We start from the raw sequence: 16520 nt of genomic DNA, 5'->3' as shown, positions 1-16520 counted from the left end.
TTGTAATAATACTTTTAAATAATAGTATCAGTTATAATAAATGATTGCTCAAGAAACACTCTGGCCTTATATTTAGCAAAGACTAGTTACATAAATGAGGAAGTGATACAAATGGTTTTAAAAATGAGTAGAATGATAAAAATTGTTGAAACTTATGAGAAAAAGGTAAGTTCTATAAGTTATCCAAACTGTGACGCGGTTCCAGACCATGTTAGCTTAAAACTTACCGCAGAAGTTTATTAAATGTAAACTAAAGGTCTTGGCATCAAAGCTTACAAACATTTTTACTCTTAGGCCTAAATTATTCACGACTATTTATACTGAGACTTTATCATCAGTTTATGTATTGAACGTGGGTTAACAATTAACAAGAATGTGGAAATGTTCTATTTAGTAATACTAATAATATTAATATTGAACTTCTGAAGTGAATGTTTTATTATTGCATATTTGAAGTTATTAATTATCAATGATTCAATGTACTGTTTTATTGTTTTAAATCTTAGAGTCAGCATAATGTAAAATTTCGCAATTATGTTGCAAAAAAAAGTCAGTTTTCATGTTATAGTGTGAACATCTTTTTCAATTTTTGCTGACAAAACATGATTTTAATCATTTACATTTGTCATAAGACAGATGTGGAAGAAGTAGTGCGGTTGAAATAATATACACCCTTTTTCTCAGAAAAAACTAAGAGACCAAATAAAAATTTAGTGTTAAAAATACAAGAACTGAATAAGGCTTAATACTTGTCTTAGGACGTATATAATTGAAAAAAGGTAGTATCCTCAAATGTAATTTAAATTGAAATAAATAACTCAAATGCTAGGCCAAGTCAGTTGACTATGGGGCATATGTTAAGGACTTGAACTTGAAAACCCTAAATCACCCTAACTTGTCTTTAATCATCGAACATTTAATTTTCTGTAACTTTCATCCCTTCAGAATATTTACGCTAAAATGGCATTTGTCTTTTGTATAGAATTTATGTATTGTTTTGGATAGAGCTGAGCAATAAACTCAGTAAGTATAATTGATTACCTTCAAGCATTGCTTACATTGAATAGCGTCAAATAATATAATCGATTAAGCAAAATTGTGATTAAATCAATTGTAATTGTAATAATCAAGTAATTGAACTGATTCAAAATATTGTCATTATGATTTCTTATTATTATTTTCTGTTAATTCAAGGTTAATCAATTAGTGTCATAACTCAAAAATAATCAAATAATTGAAATTAGTCTTTCTAATTCTTACTATTTTTTTATTATTTCAATTATGCAAGTCTTACATGACACTAATTGATTGTTTGGATGTGATACAGTAATGAGCCGAACAAATTATTTACTATCAAATTTCACTAATTGTCCATCCTTGTTGGTGTGTGTGTGTGTCTCTCTCTCTCTCTAAATAATTAAGAAACATCTGTTTTACCATGGTTTACTTTTGGTGTTATGCATTTAACAAACTACAAGTAGATTAAATGTACCTTTACATTTTCAGCTTTCAAAAGTGACATCCTCAAATGTTGCTAAGCCACTTCTGTTATATTTATGTTGTAACCAATATTTACAATGCTGATGATTGTGTAGGAATCTTGATCATTCAACCAGAACTGCAACCTATTGACTGTTATACACAGTACATTTTACTACATCAATCCAATGATCATAGTAAAATTTTGATTCCTGCTTTTGATTATCTTCCCTTTTTCCATAATTTTTCATCATTCCTAAACGAGATGACTAAAGGTGTACTAACTTATTAAGATTGTATGATTTAAGTGAATTTCATAACTATGATATCATCAGCCTAGCTGTATGCGCTGTGTCTCATTTGCTAGGATGCTGGTAACATTTGCTAAATGTATGATGCATATACAAAAGTAGAAAATGTAAATTGTTTATATAATTATCTTAAGCATTGAGTGCTTCATAATTTTGCAATTCATGTAAATTAGAATTGAAATATATTTTGCAAACAATAATACTTAATACACATTCTATGAGAAGGCTGTACGTGTTGTATGCATATCTTAGAAATAAATCTATTAGTACTTGATATACTAAAATGATTCAAATTAAATATTAATAAAGGATGTTATATGAATAACATCATGTAAATTTTTTTTGTAGAGGAAGTAGTAATACAAAGCATAATTGAGCATGGCTATGTTAAGCTTTCTTCATCAAGTGTGGAATGGTTCAGTAAGACCAACTTCCTTGATTCAAGCTGAAGCTACACGTCGACTACTGTCCTTGGAACTGAGCAAACTACGGGATGTTGAACAAGCCCACACATCAAGTGTAAACTCCATAGATATTGAAAATATTGAAAACAGATAGTAAGTTTTATTCAGTTGTCAAATTAGAAATGTTTGTTAAGTGAAGGAAAATTAATATTATGTATTTCTGATACAATATCTTACCTTGATTTGTACTTCCCTCTAAATTGTGCAATCTTCACTTACCGCTAGCCTTGATACTCCTACCTAACTCCATGTGTTTACTGCATGGTTCAGCTGCACAATAGTTTGCAAATAAGCATGAGACAACCCTCCACCAATAGGAGTGCAACACACCCTCCTAGTGCAGCTGACTCCTATTGGCAATTTGGCATGACAGTGGTTGGACGTCTTACTTGCTTTTGTTTGATTTACTTTGTGATTAATTAATAGTGCTGTTGTGACTTTAACTTCATTTCAACTTCAACTATTTTATTTTGTTTTGATTTATTATTGTTTCCTCAATTTCAATAATGGATTCACATTGATTTCACTTCATTTCTTTCTGTGATGTGTACTTACCACTCATGTGCAGTACTATGAATTATATATTTCAAATAATGAATACTACTGGTTCTGAAATTGCTGGTAAATAACCCGTTACTATGGCTTCAGAGTCAACATTATTGGCTGAAGAAGTTTTGGCCCTAGTCTGCTGAGAGATGGCCTCTTTTATGTGGGCCAGTGGGTCTTCTGAACATTAACCAATTCTCACATTCCAAGAAGAGTTGAAGCAGGATGATGAGGATATGAACAGCCTTTTCTTTTTCCCATTCCTTTTTAGTACAGCCTCGTTCTCAAACCGTAGATGTGTCTGAACCTTCTTCTCCCTTCCTGGATTTAGTTTCAAAGGTTTGTTCTATTTTGTCTTTGCCTCCCATGTCTTGACCCATCTCTTTCCCTTTTAATGGAAGCACCTAATGCCAAATATTTTGTCCTCCCTCTTTCTCCTGACATCAGGTTGAGCATTTTGCCAATCAATTATGTTCGAAGGTTAGCATGCTGCATCCCCTACATATGTTGGAGGCATACACTTTAGCATACCATCATTCGGTGAATCCATTTATTGACAATCAACAGTTGGATTCACTCCTCCCACTTTGGTGATCAGATCCCATTACCTTTGTCCACTTTTCTAAGCCACAGTTCATCCACCTTCAACTAACCTTGACCACTTTTATCTTACCTGTTTTCCATCCCCTTTTGTCTGAGACTTTCTGTCACTCCCCTGAAGGGTTTTCAGCAAATGCCCAAACCCTTTTTCTCTCCACGTTGTCATGCCTATCCTCCTCTGCCCTTTTCCTCCACACATGGCTCCTTTATTGTTGAGACCTCTTGAGTAGGAATGCTATTAACTCATACATCTCCCCCTACTCTGCATGCCTGTGCATGGCCCCATTTCTGCAACAAACAGTTTTTGGTGGTCTTCCTGACTCATTGGAATCCAAAGTGGAATCTACACATTTATATACATCCCGTTCCTCCCTAGTGACATGTTTGTCTCAACCCTCCCCGTCTTCTGTTCCTGTATCTGACCCCTCTTCTTCTTCTCCCTTGCCTATTTACTCCTCATGGATTGCTTCATCATGGTGCACTATTGGTCACAGACAACCAGCACACCACCAATTGTACCAGTGACTGTCTCTTGGGGTCAGGTTCCATTGTGGACAGACTGATTCATTTTATAAGTATCTGGGAAACATTTTCCATAGACCCTTGGGCTTTTTGGGGGTCATATCAGACAGACTCTCCATTCACTTCCTTTCCCCTCCTCCCTTATCAACTTTTCCTGTTATTTTCCCTCCACTTCAGGTTCCAGTCTGTATCCAGTGCCTTTCTGCAGCTATTCAGTAACTTCTCTTCAAGGGTGCTTTAGAATTGGTAGTTCCTTTAGTACCAGGTTTCTGTATTTACATGCTTTCATGGTCCCCCAAAACACCAGGGATTGGCATCCCATTATCGACCTCTCCAGTCTGAACCATTATATGGAGGTTCCTCGGCTCACCATGGAGTCTTGCCTGTGCCTTCAATGGGCAATTACTTCTGACCTTTGAATAATGAAGATCAACTTGTCTGATGGTTAACTTCCCATTGCTATAACATCCCATCGATATCTTTGCTTTTTCCGCAAAGAATGTGTATATCAATTTGGGACTCTACCATTTAGGCTAGTCTCAGCTTCATATGTTTTTTGTTGGGTTGTCAAGACCTTTGCTCATTTTGTCCATTCACATGGGCTACATTTCCATCATTGCGTGGACCACTGACTCCTTCTAGCTCCATCGCTTTAACTTCTTCCACCAACACAAAGTTTCTCCTCAGGGAATCTGCTCAGGTGGGATGGCTAGTCAAGGTGGATAAATTATTTCTCACCCCAACACAATACCTTGTTAATCTTGGGGTGTTCTTCATTTCCTATCTCAGTTGAGCCCAGCCTTCTTCCCTTCAACTGTGTTCAATGGAGCTTGTGACTCAGAAAGCACAATCCTTACCTTTTATCCTGTATGAGAGGTTCTTTCTCTTTTGGGACTTGGGCTTTCTTAGAGGCTGTTATCCTCCTTGGCCATGTCCATGTGTGATCTCTTCAGTAAGTTTTTCACAATCGGTGGAACCTTACCAGGGATTCTTTGGATTACCCCATATCCCTCTCCTTCCCTTCAAGTTGATTTTACCTAGTGGCTGGACAGGGACAACACCTTGGCTGGTGTTCCTCTTCCTCCTCTCTGACTGGATGTACACTATTTTATAGATGCCTTTCTATTGGTTTGTGATGCCCAAGAAATTTCAGCCCATTGGTCTTTACTCAAGTCGATTCTCTACATCAATCTTCTGGAGCTCCTTGCTGTTTGCTGAATGATGGATCATTTTCTACCAGCTCTGAAGGGCACAACAATAATAATCCATTCCAACAATTAAACTGTTGTGTCTTACATAACTCAGCAAGAGGCACCCAGTCACATTCTGGCCCACTTAACCATAGTTCCTACTATTTCTACCTCTCCAGCTAGCATGTGGACCACTCCTTATACTTTTATAACCCATTATTTCTAGTGTCTGGCAGTCTCCTTCTAAACCAGATATTGTCTACTTCCTGTCATCAACCTACACTCATTGGTTCATCTGTGAATGGGTAATTTTTTTTTACTATATATACTTTTCTTTTCCAGAGGCCTCATTTCACATATTTCAGATCTTGCTCTGTCTGTGGCAAATGTGTCTGCTCAGGTATACAGATTCTTAAATCCACACTGTATGACCTATCATGTCTATAATGCTCACTGTTGAGATGGGTTGTTCTATAAGACCGCTTTTAGATTCATCCTTGTGGTGTCTTGCTTCATAAATATGTTCATCCCAGACCATCCACTCTTTGCCCATCCCTGCTGAGCCTTCAAACGCATAAATCAAAATAGTTATGCAGTCACACATTGCACTTTCTCCATTGATGCGCTCCTCTGGACTCTCTGATGCATTTCTCCCCCTTCTTCCTAGCAGTTGGGGTGGTGGACCATGGAGGCTTCCTCCTTGAGTGTGTGTCTGATGTTCATTTCGAGATTTTTTGGTTCAGACTGGATTTTTCCATTGCATAGCAATCTCCCCCCCCAAGCTGGGAATTTCCTTCTACCATGGACTAGATTATACATTCCCAGTGCCACAGTACTTTGGACTGGAGTTGACCCTCCACATTGCATTTCATCCTTCCTACAATTGTCCAGATGTTGATTCTCTAAAGGTGCAGGTGTTGGTTTTGTTGGATATGCACACATGATGGCTTGGGCTCTCAGAATGGAAGTTCTTATTCTTTTCTGATTCCTGAGTCTGAGATGGATGGTGGAGTGCCCTCCTCCTACTGTAGGCTAGATGATTTAATCCCAGTCCTTTTGGTTTTGAGCTGGAGTTAATTACCTGCTTATGGTCCAATGCACCCTAGCCACTCTGCTCCAAGGGCATTTAAATTTCTTTGATGTTCCTCTTTTCTGACCTTTTTTGTTACACAATCTTCATTCACAGGCAAAGAGTATACCTGGTTCAGATGTGGCACAGTCTCCCACGAGTGTGTTTACTCTATATTAGAGATGGCACACTCCATAGGTACTCTTCAGGCACCTTCTGAAGGGGGCTCATCCGTGTAATTTTATGCCAGTCCCTCCACAGGACCAATAAGGGATTCTAAGTGGAGGTAAGAAATCGTATGAGAAGTTAATATTTTCTTACAATGAAAATATATATATTTTTCTGATAGATACGTACCCTCTCCCACACTTCTTCACCATTTCCAGTATGTTTTTTTAGGCCGAATCTCAAAGTGAAGATTGGGTCCTATTGCATAGAGGGAGTCAGCTGTGCTAGGAGTGTGTGTCATGCTCCTATTGATGGAGGGTTGTTGCATGCTACTGTGCAGCTGAAATATGTGGAGATAGGTGAGAGTATCAAGGCTAGTGGCAAGTGAAAATGGAACAATATAGAGGGCAGTTTAAATCCAGGAAAGCTATTGTGTTAGTAGAGGTAAGTATCTATCAGAAATATATTTTCAGTTTAGGAAAATATTAACTTTAGTTGTATTTAATCACTTTTGTATTTTCATTTGGTCCATGACAATATTCATATCATTTTGATAATTTCTGTAATCACTCTAGTTTGTTACATAATGGGTGATTTATATTCTAATGAAAATCTAGGTGTGTATTTTTTAAATATTTCTTAAGAAAGCTTGGTTGTCAGCCTGTTCACCATTTGTACATAAGTATTTTTATCTATTAGTTTTAATGTCATTTGTATTAACTTTGTTACTGCCATGTTTACAGATAAACAAGTCTACCAGTAGTAGTTTGGTTTTAGATACACCATAGAAAAAGACTTTTTTCATATTTAGTTACTTATGGTACATGAAGCTTAAAGCTGATAAACTTTGGGAAGTTTGAAGTTAAATATTCTTTCTTCACAGTAGTACGAAATTCTAAATTCACATAGCAGTGCTTGAGAGGGAGGCATATATGGATTGCAAGCTTTTCTAATGTTTCACTGTTATCAGGGTTATGCTTGAAAACTCAGTCTTAGATGCATATGTGGATTTTATGTAACTTGTTTTGCATTCAGCATTAAACGGGTTTTATAATACCTTTGTATATCACTATATATTTTTTTATTTGTCAGCTTGTTGTCAGGAGGAGCAGATGGAACTATCTGTATACATGAGTTAGATAATTACAGTGGAACACCCCAATATACATGCAAGGTTATTTGTAAAGTCAGTAGGTAAGTTTTGATTGTGTTTTCATTTTTACTGATCAATGGTTATATTTTGTGGCAGTTGCACTAACTACAAAAAAACACAACTGCAAAACTTCCATATTGAGTTTTTTTATGGTAAACTCTTATGCTTACCCACTGTTCTTTATCATACAGATTTCCTCACTTGACTTTTGGATTGGGAGTCTTCTTTGTCATCAATCTCAGATTTTTGGGCGGCCCCGTCCCACACTTTTCATTTTTACCGATTACAGAGGTACTTACCTCTCCTACACTTTACCTGTTGATGTATATTTGCCGGATTTGTTACCTGCAGCAGTGGGCTGCCCTTACTGAATGAGGATATTAATGTGTTTCTGCACTGCCTCTTTTTGTCTACATTCGTACCACTCTCCCAATGCATCTTGTTTCATCTTCCCTTATGTTTTCCTTCCTTCTCCTATTTGCCTGTGCATGTCAGGCAATTGTTTATTTGCCATCAGTGTTTCACGTACTCTTTATCCTTCTTCACATCTTCTTCTTCTTTCTCTGGATCGTTTTTCCTCCCTAACTCTTCGGTGGCTTATGAGAATAACTGCTTTCCCTTTCTTTCATTTCACAACTTTATCCTCGCCCTGATCCAGATAGATTTCAATGTCCTGTATGAGCTTTTTTCTGTAATATTACCCACATGGCTTCTTTCTGTGGTATTCATTCCTGCCTTTTTTCCTACTTGGCAGCTGTCCTCTGTTCATGATCTTTCTCCTTCCACCTTTGCCAGTTGGGTTCAGCTCTTGCTTCGATTGGCTTATTTCTCTTTGTCGTCTAGGATCCATACTTTGTTCTGGGAGTCTTCTCATTCAATTTGACACCTTACCTTTCCATTGGCATTTCATCTTCATCCTCCTTTGGAGGTACTTCTTCAATCGGGCATGTAGACTACCCATGTTACGTTCGTTTCTCATTATTTGCATTTGATGGTGGTTTTTTTCTGCCTGTAGCCATTCTTCAGAATACAATGAGACTTTGACTGGGTAAGTTATTTATTCTTTTCGTTTTCAGGGGCTCTTTTCCCTTTTGTCATTGCTCATAGTTTGGATCCTGCTCTGTGGTGAGTGGTGCCTGACCAGGTATTTTTTAACAGATCAAATCCACACTATAAGGCCATATCAAGTTACATATTATATTTCCATTGTCACACAACAACCATGGTTATCCTCGCGATGAAATTTTAACAAAACATTGTCCCATCCTGGACCATACTCACCCATTTACTACATTGGTAAAGCAGAAGGGGACAGCTGCCATGCTTTATATTGAGTAAATTGGTATGGTATGCTTTAAAAAATAGGGTTTTGTGGTCACCAATTGCACTGTCTCAGGTGTTGTTGTTCCTCCGGACACTCCACCATGTTTTCCCCCCTTTTCTTCTGGTGGTGTTTGAGATTCCTTACCACTTTCCAGTTCCAAACCACTGCAATGATGGACCATGGAGTCATCCTCCTGAATGGGTTAATGAAATACAAATGCAAGCAAAACATAGAAATGATTATACAACTATTCAGTTGAGAGTAGAGCAGGGGTGTTCTCCTGGTGTAGATGAAGTGATATCCTCCATTATGAAACATATATAAATGGGAGTGAGCATTCAAAATTGCAGTTTATTCCTTCGATTGGGATCCCTCTTCCTACCTCCACATGGTTGCCGGTTCTTATTGGCTTGGTTTTAGATTTAGAGTTGAGCCAATCAACATAAGTCCTCACACATGTATTACAGATGTTTATATTCCTCCCTCAGTTATACTCTTGTTACTCATGGTGGAGGTACTTGCAGATTATTATGGCTCTTTCCTTTCTCTCTATCCCTACATGCTTATTATTCCGAGGTTATTACTAATCTTGGAGCAGTTCCAGTCAATATCACTTTTGAAGGAGATGGTTTACATTACACAGACATCTTTTTGAAACCAGAGGTCAGGTTCCCAGATTGATCTATCAATTTGTTATATTAACATGTGCCCTATTCATGGGTCTGAAGGCTCTTGATTCCCTCTGGCCTCATTCATTTGAGGTGAAGATGGTAAGATCCTCTTTCCTACCCCCACATAGATGTTGGTTCCCTATGACCTGGATTTTGGATTATAGTCAACTTCCTGGTGGTATAATCCTCTTTCTTACCTCACACATGGATGTCGGTACCTGGAACCTAGGGTTTGCGATATTAGTTGACTTACCAACGGTATGATTCTCATCTTACCCCCGCATGGATGTCAGTTCTTAGCAGCATGGGTTTTGAATGTAGTTCACTTGCTGTGTATGGTCTGTCGTGCCCTAGCCACTCTACACCTAGGACACATCCTTTTAATTTACCCACTTTTATAATATATATATATAATATATATAATATTATAGCATTTATGTGTAAATTTTCTAATCCAGTAAATGCTGCTAACTCATTTTTTTGATGGCATCAAGCAGTTTTAGTTCATTAATTAATAATGATTTTGTTTTTCTGTGTTATTGATGCTACTAAAAAACACCATAATTTAATTGATAACGTACAGAAAGATATCCTTTCTCCTGTTATATACAGTAACATGGTAGTATAGTATTTCATCAGTAATTGAGGTCTGTAACAATGGTTACCATAATTATGAAGATAATATTTTTGATTACTTAGTGTATGTTATAAAAAAATTTACTGCTCTATTGCCTGATAGTTTTGTTCAGCTAAGAAGCAACTTATTATACAAACAGATTATATTTTAAAACGAGCATGAATACATTCAAGTAAATTTATATGAAATGGTATTCACGTGAAGGAAAATCAAGTTTGATATTTCTTTCAATACCTTTGTTATAGGAGATCAAGACATGCACACAAATTTAGTGTAGAAAGTGTACAGTGGTACCCTTTTGACACAGGATTATTCACGTCAGGAAGTATGGACTGCCAGCTGAAAGTGTGGGACACAAACACACTCAAGCCTGCTGAGGTTTTTACCATGCCAGGAAAAATTTATTCCCATTCTTTATCATCTGTTGCTACCCATCATTCACTGATAGCTGGTAACATATTATGTTAATGGTTTTTGAATACATTTGATGAGCAAAAGGGAGTAGTAATTGTAGTTGTTAATTTTATTTGTCAGTGAAAATAACTTTGAAAAATGTATATATTGTTTTTTTTTGAAGCAGTGAACTTGCCTTTCTTTAAAATCTCACCAAGTTAAAAGTGTACTAGGGCAATTCACATTGTTTTAAGTAAGGCTAAGTGAAAAAAAGTACATGTTTAGCATCCCTACCTGCTTCCTTTTTTGCAGCTGCCTCATCCAACTTTTTTTTTTGGCAGTTTATTCCCTTTTTTGAATTCTCGTTTTTCTTTCATACAAAGAAGACTTCTGAAGAAAACGTGGGATGAACACAGTTGATTCATTTTGACATATTTATTTTTCATAAATTCTGTATTGTTTTGATGAAAATATGAAACAAAGGGTGCAAAGAGGTCATTTTAAAAAAAAAAAAGGTCCTCCTCCTCCTTCCATTTTTCAAAACTCCAGATGTTTTTTACTTGACCTAATATTAGAAGTAATCAAATTTGTGAGCAATCCAAATTGAGGTTAATACAGCCATATAAAGTTTAATGTTAGTGATTCTGTTAAATAAACTTTATTTCAGCAGTAAAACAGCAGTGATTATAGGTCAAGATTTACAAGGTAGCTAAGCATGAAAAGTGCTGTTTTCAAAAGCTTAAGCTATAGTACCTGCCAAAACTAATTCAAACACATATACACCAGTAAAATTATAAATGCTTAATTAAAATATGCATAATGTCCTACAGTATGTAATTGAACATAGAATTACTTATGTGTGCTGTAGTAACAAAGGTTAATGTATTCAGAAACTGAAAGTGTTTTTTGTTTGTTTTTGGTAGTGCCCTGTGGCATGTAATATGGTGTGATTGAAATGTACAAATGATGTGCAGAGTGTGAGCATGAACAAACATATGCTTACTGGAGATTCTACTCTATATTAGTCTTGAATTTGAAGAGAATTATTATTCTGAATATGAAAAACTAATGCCAATGCTAAATCAAAACTATAAATCTATATGTATTTTTTTTCTTTTTCAAGTGTTAAAACTTTTGTGAATGTGTGTAGTTACAAAGTTGGTCTAGTGGTCCAAGCCCATATTAAAGATAAGATATAAAGTTTTACTGAATAAAACTTCTGATATTCATTTAGGAAGCTCTAATATGAAATATGAAAACTATAAACTAAAAAAAGGTATTTTTTGTTGTTAACTTGAAAATCATATTGTACTCAGACTAGTCGCAGTCTGAGGCAGAAAGTAAATTCAGATTTTTGTGTACAACATACTTGTAATATTTACTAAAAGCTTACCAAATTGGATGAAGGTACATTAAATAAATTGTAAATTATAGAAATTAACAATTAATTCTCCAATGTGGGCTCAGTTCAAGGGACCAACTCCATGCATGTAGGGTTAAAAACTGTTAATATACTGAGTGAAAATCTACTTAAGCAATAAGTGTATACTATGCTAAATTCTAAAGAACATAAAAACGTTATTTAACTGATAAGAACAAAAGTTTATATTAAAAGTAGAAAAAAAAAATGTACTGTGCTTCATAGATTAGACCAATTAACCATTTTGCATTGTGTAGGTCAAAGTGCACATGTCACAACTTTTTACAGAATTACATTCTAAAATTAATTAAACTACTTTATTATCAATTTATATGAATAAACTTGGCATCAAAAGTTAGTTGATAAATCAAATTTTAATATTGTTTAAGTTTTAAGTTATCAATTTTATAAGGAAATATTTAAAAAATCCTTAATCTCCCCTAGTATGAGAACTGTGGCATTTCCGTCTATATTTTCCCTCTTCTCTGATTTATTTACCACTCCTCTAAGAAGTACAGAATTTAATGTACATTTCTTGTTATAATATAGATATTACTCAGGCAAAGCATAATTTTTATGGTCTTATTTGTTTATGAAGTCATAGACTAAAAAATCAGACCCATTTGCCATGCCCACCTATCACATCCTCTCTTTCACAAGTTGCCAATAGTTTTCTCTGACACTTTACACTATATTATTTATAAAAACAGAAAGTTTTAATCCATCAAATGATGTATTATATTATGTTGTTTTCTGTACAGAGAATTACTTCCTTTCCAGGTGAAACTTATCGATGAGCTTAGCTGAATTTTTAACAGCTCTTATTGCATAGTTAGAAAGCCAGAAAAATTATGACAGTTATAGAACATTTTCTGCTTTTTATGTGTTGTTATTCTCTGTTCATAGGTGCAGTATTTAATTAACTAAAAAATTATTTAGTGTGGTGACATTGCTAGTCGAGTCGACAGCAAAGAAAAGAAAGCCCGGCTGAGTACTATATTTCTTGTTTTTCATCTGTATTATTTAATTATTGTTATTATAAAAGGAACTAAAATTTAAAAATTAGAAACTTGTTAGGTTAGATTAGGTAAGATATAATTATTCATGAAGTATACTTGATATTACCTTATGTGTTATGCGAATCGAAAGATGAAATATATTGGTGAACTTAAAAGCATTTTTATAATAGTAATCTCTTTTTATACCTTAAAATTAGTATCTTAAAGTATACTTCCTAAAGTGATGATAAAATTAGGAAGGTAATATTATTAACAGGAAGCATTTTCTATTTTACATTTTCTACATATTATTCTTACCTTGCAGCAATTTTAAATAAAAAGGTAGCTGCTTTAATTTGTTCAGTAGTTTCATATACATGTGTAGATAGTTATTTAACCAATAATTTACTGTGGCCTATTATTTAAATAAATGTTCAGTAGATGATATAGGTGATGTAACTAGAAAGTTGTTTTGCTGGTATTTCTGTCTTGGATGGTTTCCTCAGTCCGGACAGGAGTTGTTTTAGTTTCTTCCCACCAATACACAATCTGATATTTTGACACCGTTAGAATAACCACAGCATACATTATTTTTTATGTACATGAACACCCAAATCTGAACAAACACTGTTATGTTTGCAGTGTAATCCTCACAAGATAAATCATTTTTTAGTTCATCTCAGATTCTAAATTTAAAGAAACTATATTCGTGGTAGTGTAGTTTTTGAGGAAAATAATAGTATATTATTTAATGAGTAACTGAAAAATTATCATGACGAGTGATTGTATTTAGGCCCTATTTGCCAAATCTGCATTTTTAAAAATTATATCCTCAGTATTAACTCTCTGTATATGGACTTTGACTAATGTTGTAACCATGAAACATACATACTATAACTTTTAATGTAGTGAATACATCTTCACAAAATTTGGCAAAGTTTGAGTAAACATTACATACAATGCATCTGTACACCAAATCAAATTTTTAATAAAATGAAAGATTTGTCTGTAAATTTATGAAGTCTTTACTGAGTCAATCCATGTGCAAGGTGATTTTCATGTCAAGAATGAAAAATTTTTTTAATCTTATAGTTTTCAAATTTCATTTGTACCAACTATAAAACCTCTTAAAATGAATATCATAAGTTTTTTTGCACTTAAACTATTATTTTTTCTACCTTAATACTAACTGTATTGGCATTGGTAAATTTGACCAACTTTGTAACTACTAAGTAACAAAAAATATTAAATTAATGTAAATCACTCTCTTTTTTTTATTTTCTAGAATGACTGTGCATTATAACGGACAGTTACACGTTCTTTGTTTTTACAGCCAAATCTAATAGGTTTTTCTTATAGTTTTATTTCTTTACAGTTGCACTTAGACCCTCTCATAGTATGGAGATATCTATCTTATTATGCCAGACAGCTTTGTGTAAACAAACAACCGAGTTACGAACATGCATGTTTGAATTACACATGCGTGCCTCACACTTCTAGGCTTGTGCCACAAAGTCTTTTGTTAATGTTATTTCATTTAAGTTTTCTTATCTAACATAGTAGGTTTCTAATTTTAACAGTTTAGTTAAGTTTGTAACAATAAGTTAGAAATATATATGTATAAAAAACAAGAAATTTTGCACTTGTGTCTTTAGTGGTACAATAAAATCCACATCATTCTCTAGGCCTAATTGTTAGTAGTGATATTGTTGTTATGATGTAGGTGATTGTGGCTAACAGGTCTAACCAGTGGTTGTTGGCTTGAGAGTAGGATTTCTGCTGCATGGCTTGTATTTGAGGTTGAGGGATCCAGACTGGTTATGGTGTTGGCAGGTCCGGTAACAAGAGGTTCACTACAGTGTATGGTCTTCCTGGGGTTGTTGATAGATGAGACATTGGCTGAAGCAGGTCATAGAGAGGTGGTTATGGACTTGAACTTGGGACAGCCACGGTAGGATCCAGTGTGGGGTCCATTACAGTTAGCACACCTTGTCTGGTCTAGTTGGTTGGCAAAAGCTGTAACAGGTTTGAGGGCCATATAATGGTTAGGTATCCAATTTGAGCTTAAAGCTCTTGAAACTTCATAATGTTTAAATGTTTAAAAGCAATGATATGAAATCATTTTTTTTTCCTTTTGTTTGATATTTTTAATTATTATTCCATCATATTACTTGTGCCTTCACATAATTGCCATGTAACACTTTTACCAAATGTCATATATTAGAGCATTTTGTTATATGATTATTGTTTATGTGATAAAATCAAAGACATTGATAGGTAAACATATGACCTCATTTCATTCCTGAAGAGGAAAGATCTACATCCTGGTTTTACTCAGGTTATAAACTTTTGAAGTATCACGAATTGCTGGTTCCCTTTTATTTCCTTTAGAAATCATCTCATTTTTGTTGGTTTTGTTGTTAAGAAACAATTAAAACAAATTCAAGAACAGCTATTTACCCAATATGTTACAACATTTTAACACTATTTACAGATTTAGTTTTGTTTGTATATTATTGTAAATCACTCTTCAAAAAATTCAAATGCAAAATTGAAAGAAATACAAGAAAAGCATACAAGGGCTGTATTTCACAAGTATTGTTTAGTACAATATTTTAGGTTATGCCATTAAGAAAATAATATAGTGAGAAACATACTAATAGTTTAAGTTATTACTAATATACTCAAATTCCAATCTCGTCCTAGTGGCCACATCTCATTCCAGAGTGACACTTGTAGACATGAGAACCGGAGGGTGCTCACATGAACTTCGTGGCCACAAAAGTAGTGTTTTATCAATCCAGTGGTCACCTGTGGCTGAAACATTGCTGGCAACGGGAAGCAAAGATAATCGTCTTCTTCTATGGGACATTCGATCAGCAAAGGGACACCTGTGTGCTTTTGACCAACACAATGGAGAGGCTGTTGCTGCAGGCTACAGTGGAAAGACTGCACATGATGGAACTGTGAGTGGATTAAGTTTTACTCAAGATGGCTTGTTTCTGGTGTCTTGTGGTACTGATGACCGAGTACGGCTCTGGGATGTTGCTTTGGGCCGAAATAGTCTAGTCAATTTTGGAAAGGTAGTGAATGACAGCTGTAAAACAGTGAAAATGGCTGTAACTCAAAGCTGTGATCCTCCACTTGTGTTTGTACCATCAGAAGGGAGGGTCTTAGTGTACAGTTTAGTTACTGGAGAACTTTTTGATACCTTAATAGGACATTTCAATCTTGTGAACTGCTGTGCACTACGTCAGCCTCACCATGAACTTTACAGTGGTGGCAATGACAGAAACATCCTTATCTGGATACCAGATTCTGATCAGGAAGTTTGTTATGAGGATTATACTAGGACTGCTATGAAAAGTAAAGAAGCCACTTCCAAACATACAAATAATCTTCGGGTTGATAATTGGAGTAGTGATGAAGATTAGAAATGAAGAAAAGAAAAAATCAAACAATTACTGGCATATTCCAATTGTGTTGTAAATCTAAACGTAAACTAGTTGTATGATTAGATAATAGAGAATGATGAACCAAGTGTTTGGAATAAAATGTTGATTCTGATAACGTAA

General features: G+C 35.0%; 1 protein-coding gene across 2 annotated transcripts; it reads left to right on the top strand.

The window, feature by feature from the left end:
- LOC106467410 (DNA excision repair protein ERCC-8-like) lies at positions 1-16520 on the top strand. 2 transcript variants are annotated; one of them, XM_013927759.2, is made up of 5 exons: positions 1-165; positions 2139-2347; positions 7442-7543; positions 10380-10585; positions 15652-16520. In XM_013927759.2, the coding sequence occupies exons 2-5, from the start codon at positions 2169-2171 to the stop codon at positions 16377-16379; spliced, it is 1215 nt and encodes a 404-aa protein (XP_013783213.1). In that variant the 5' UTR covers positions 1-165; positions 2139-2168; the 3' UTR covers positions 16380-16520. The 2 variants fall into 2 exon arrangements, with proteins under 2 accessions (XP_013783213.1, XP_022251298.1); XM_022395590.1 differs by lacking the exon at positions 1-165 and adding an exon at positions 787-1023.

This window comes from Limulus polyphemus, unplaced genomic scaffold, assembly GCF_000517525.1.
Source record: "Limulus polyphemus unplaced genomic scaffold, Limulus_polyphemus-2.1.2 Scaffold2603, whole genome shotgun sequence".
Classification (NCBI taxonomy): Eukaryota; Metazoa; Arthropoda; class Merostomata; order Xiphosura; family Limulidae; genus Limulus; species Limulus polyphemus.
Note: the sequence above shows the minus strand (reverse complement) of the source record. Positions and strands in the feature narration are given on the sequence as shown.

Bases quoted from the DNA above. Each gene is read 5' to 3' on its own strand.
- LOC106467410 (XM_013927759.2), top strand. From the start codon at position 2,169: ATGGCTATGTTAAGCTTTCTTCATCAAGTGTGGAATGGTTCAGTAAGA. The intron at 2,348-7,441 runs GTAAGTTTTATT...TTTATTTGTCAG, and splicing joins GAAAATATTGAAAACAGATA to CTTGTTGTCAGGAGGAGCAG. The intron at 7,544-10,379 runs GTAAGTTTTGAT...CCTTTGTTATAG, and splicing joins GTTATTTGTAAAGTCAGTAG to GAGATCAAGACATGCACACA.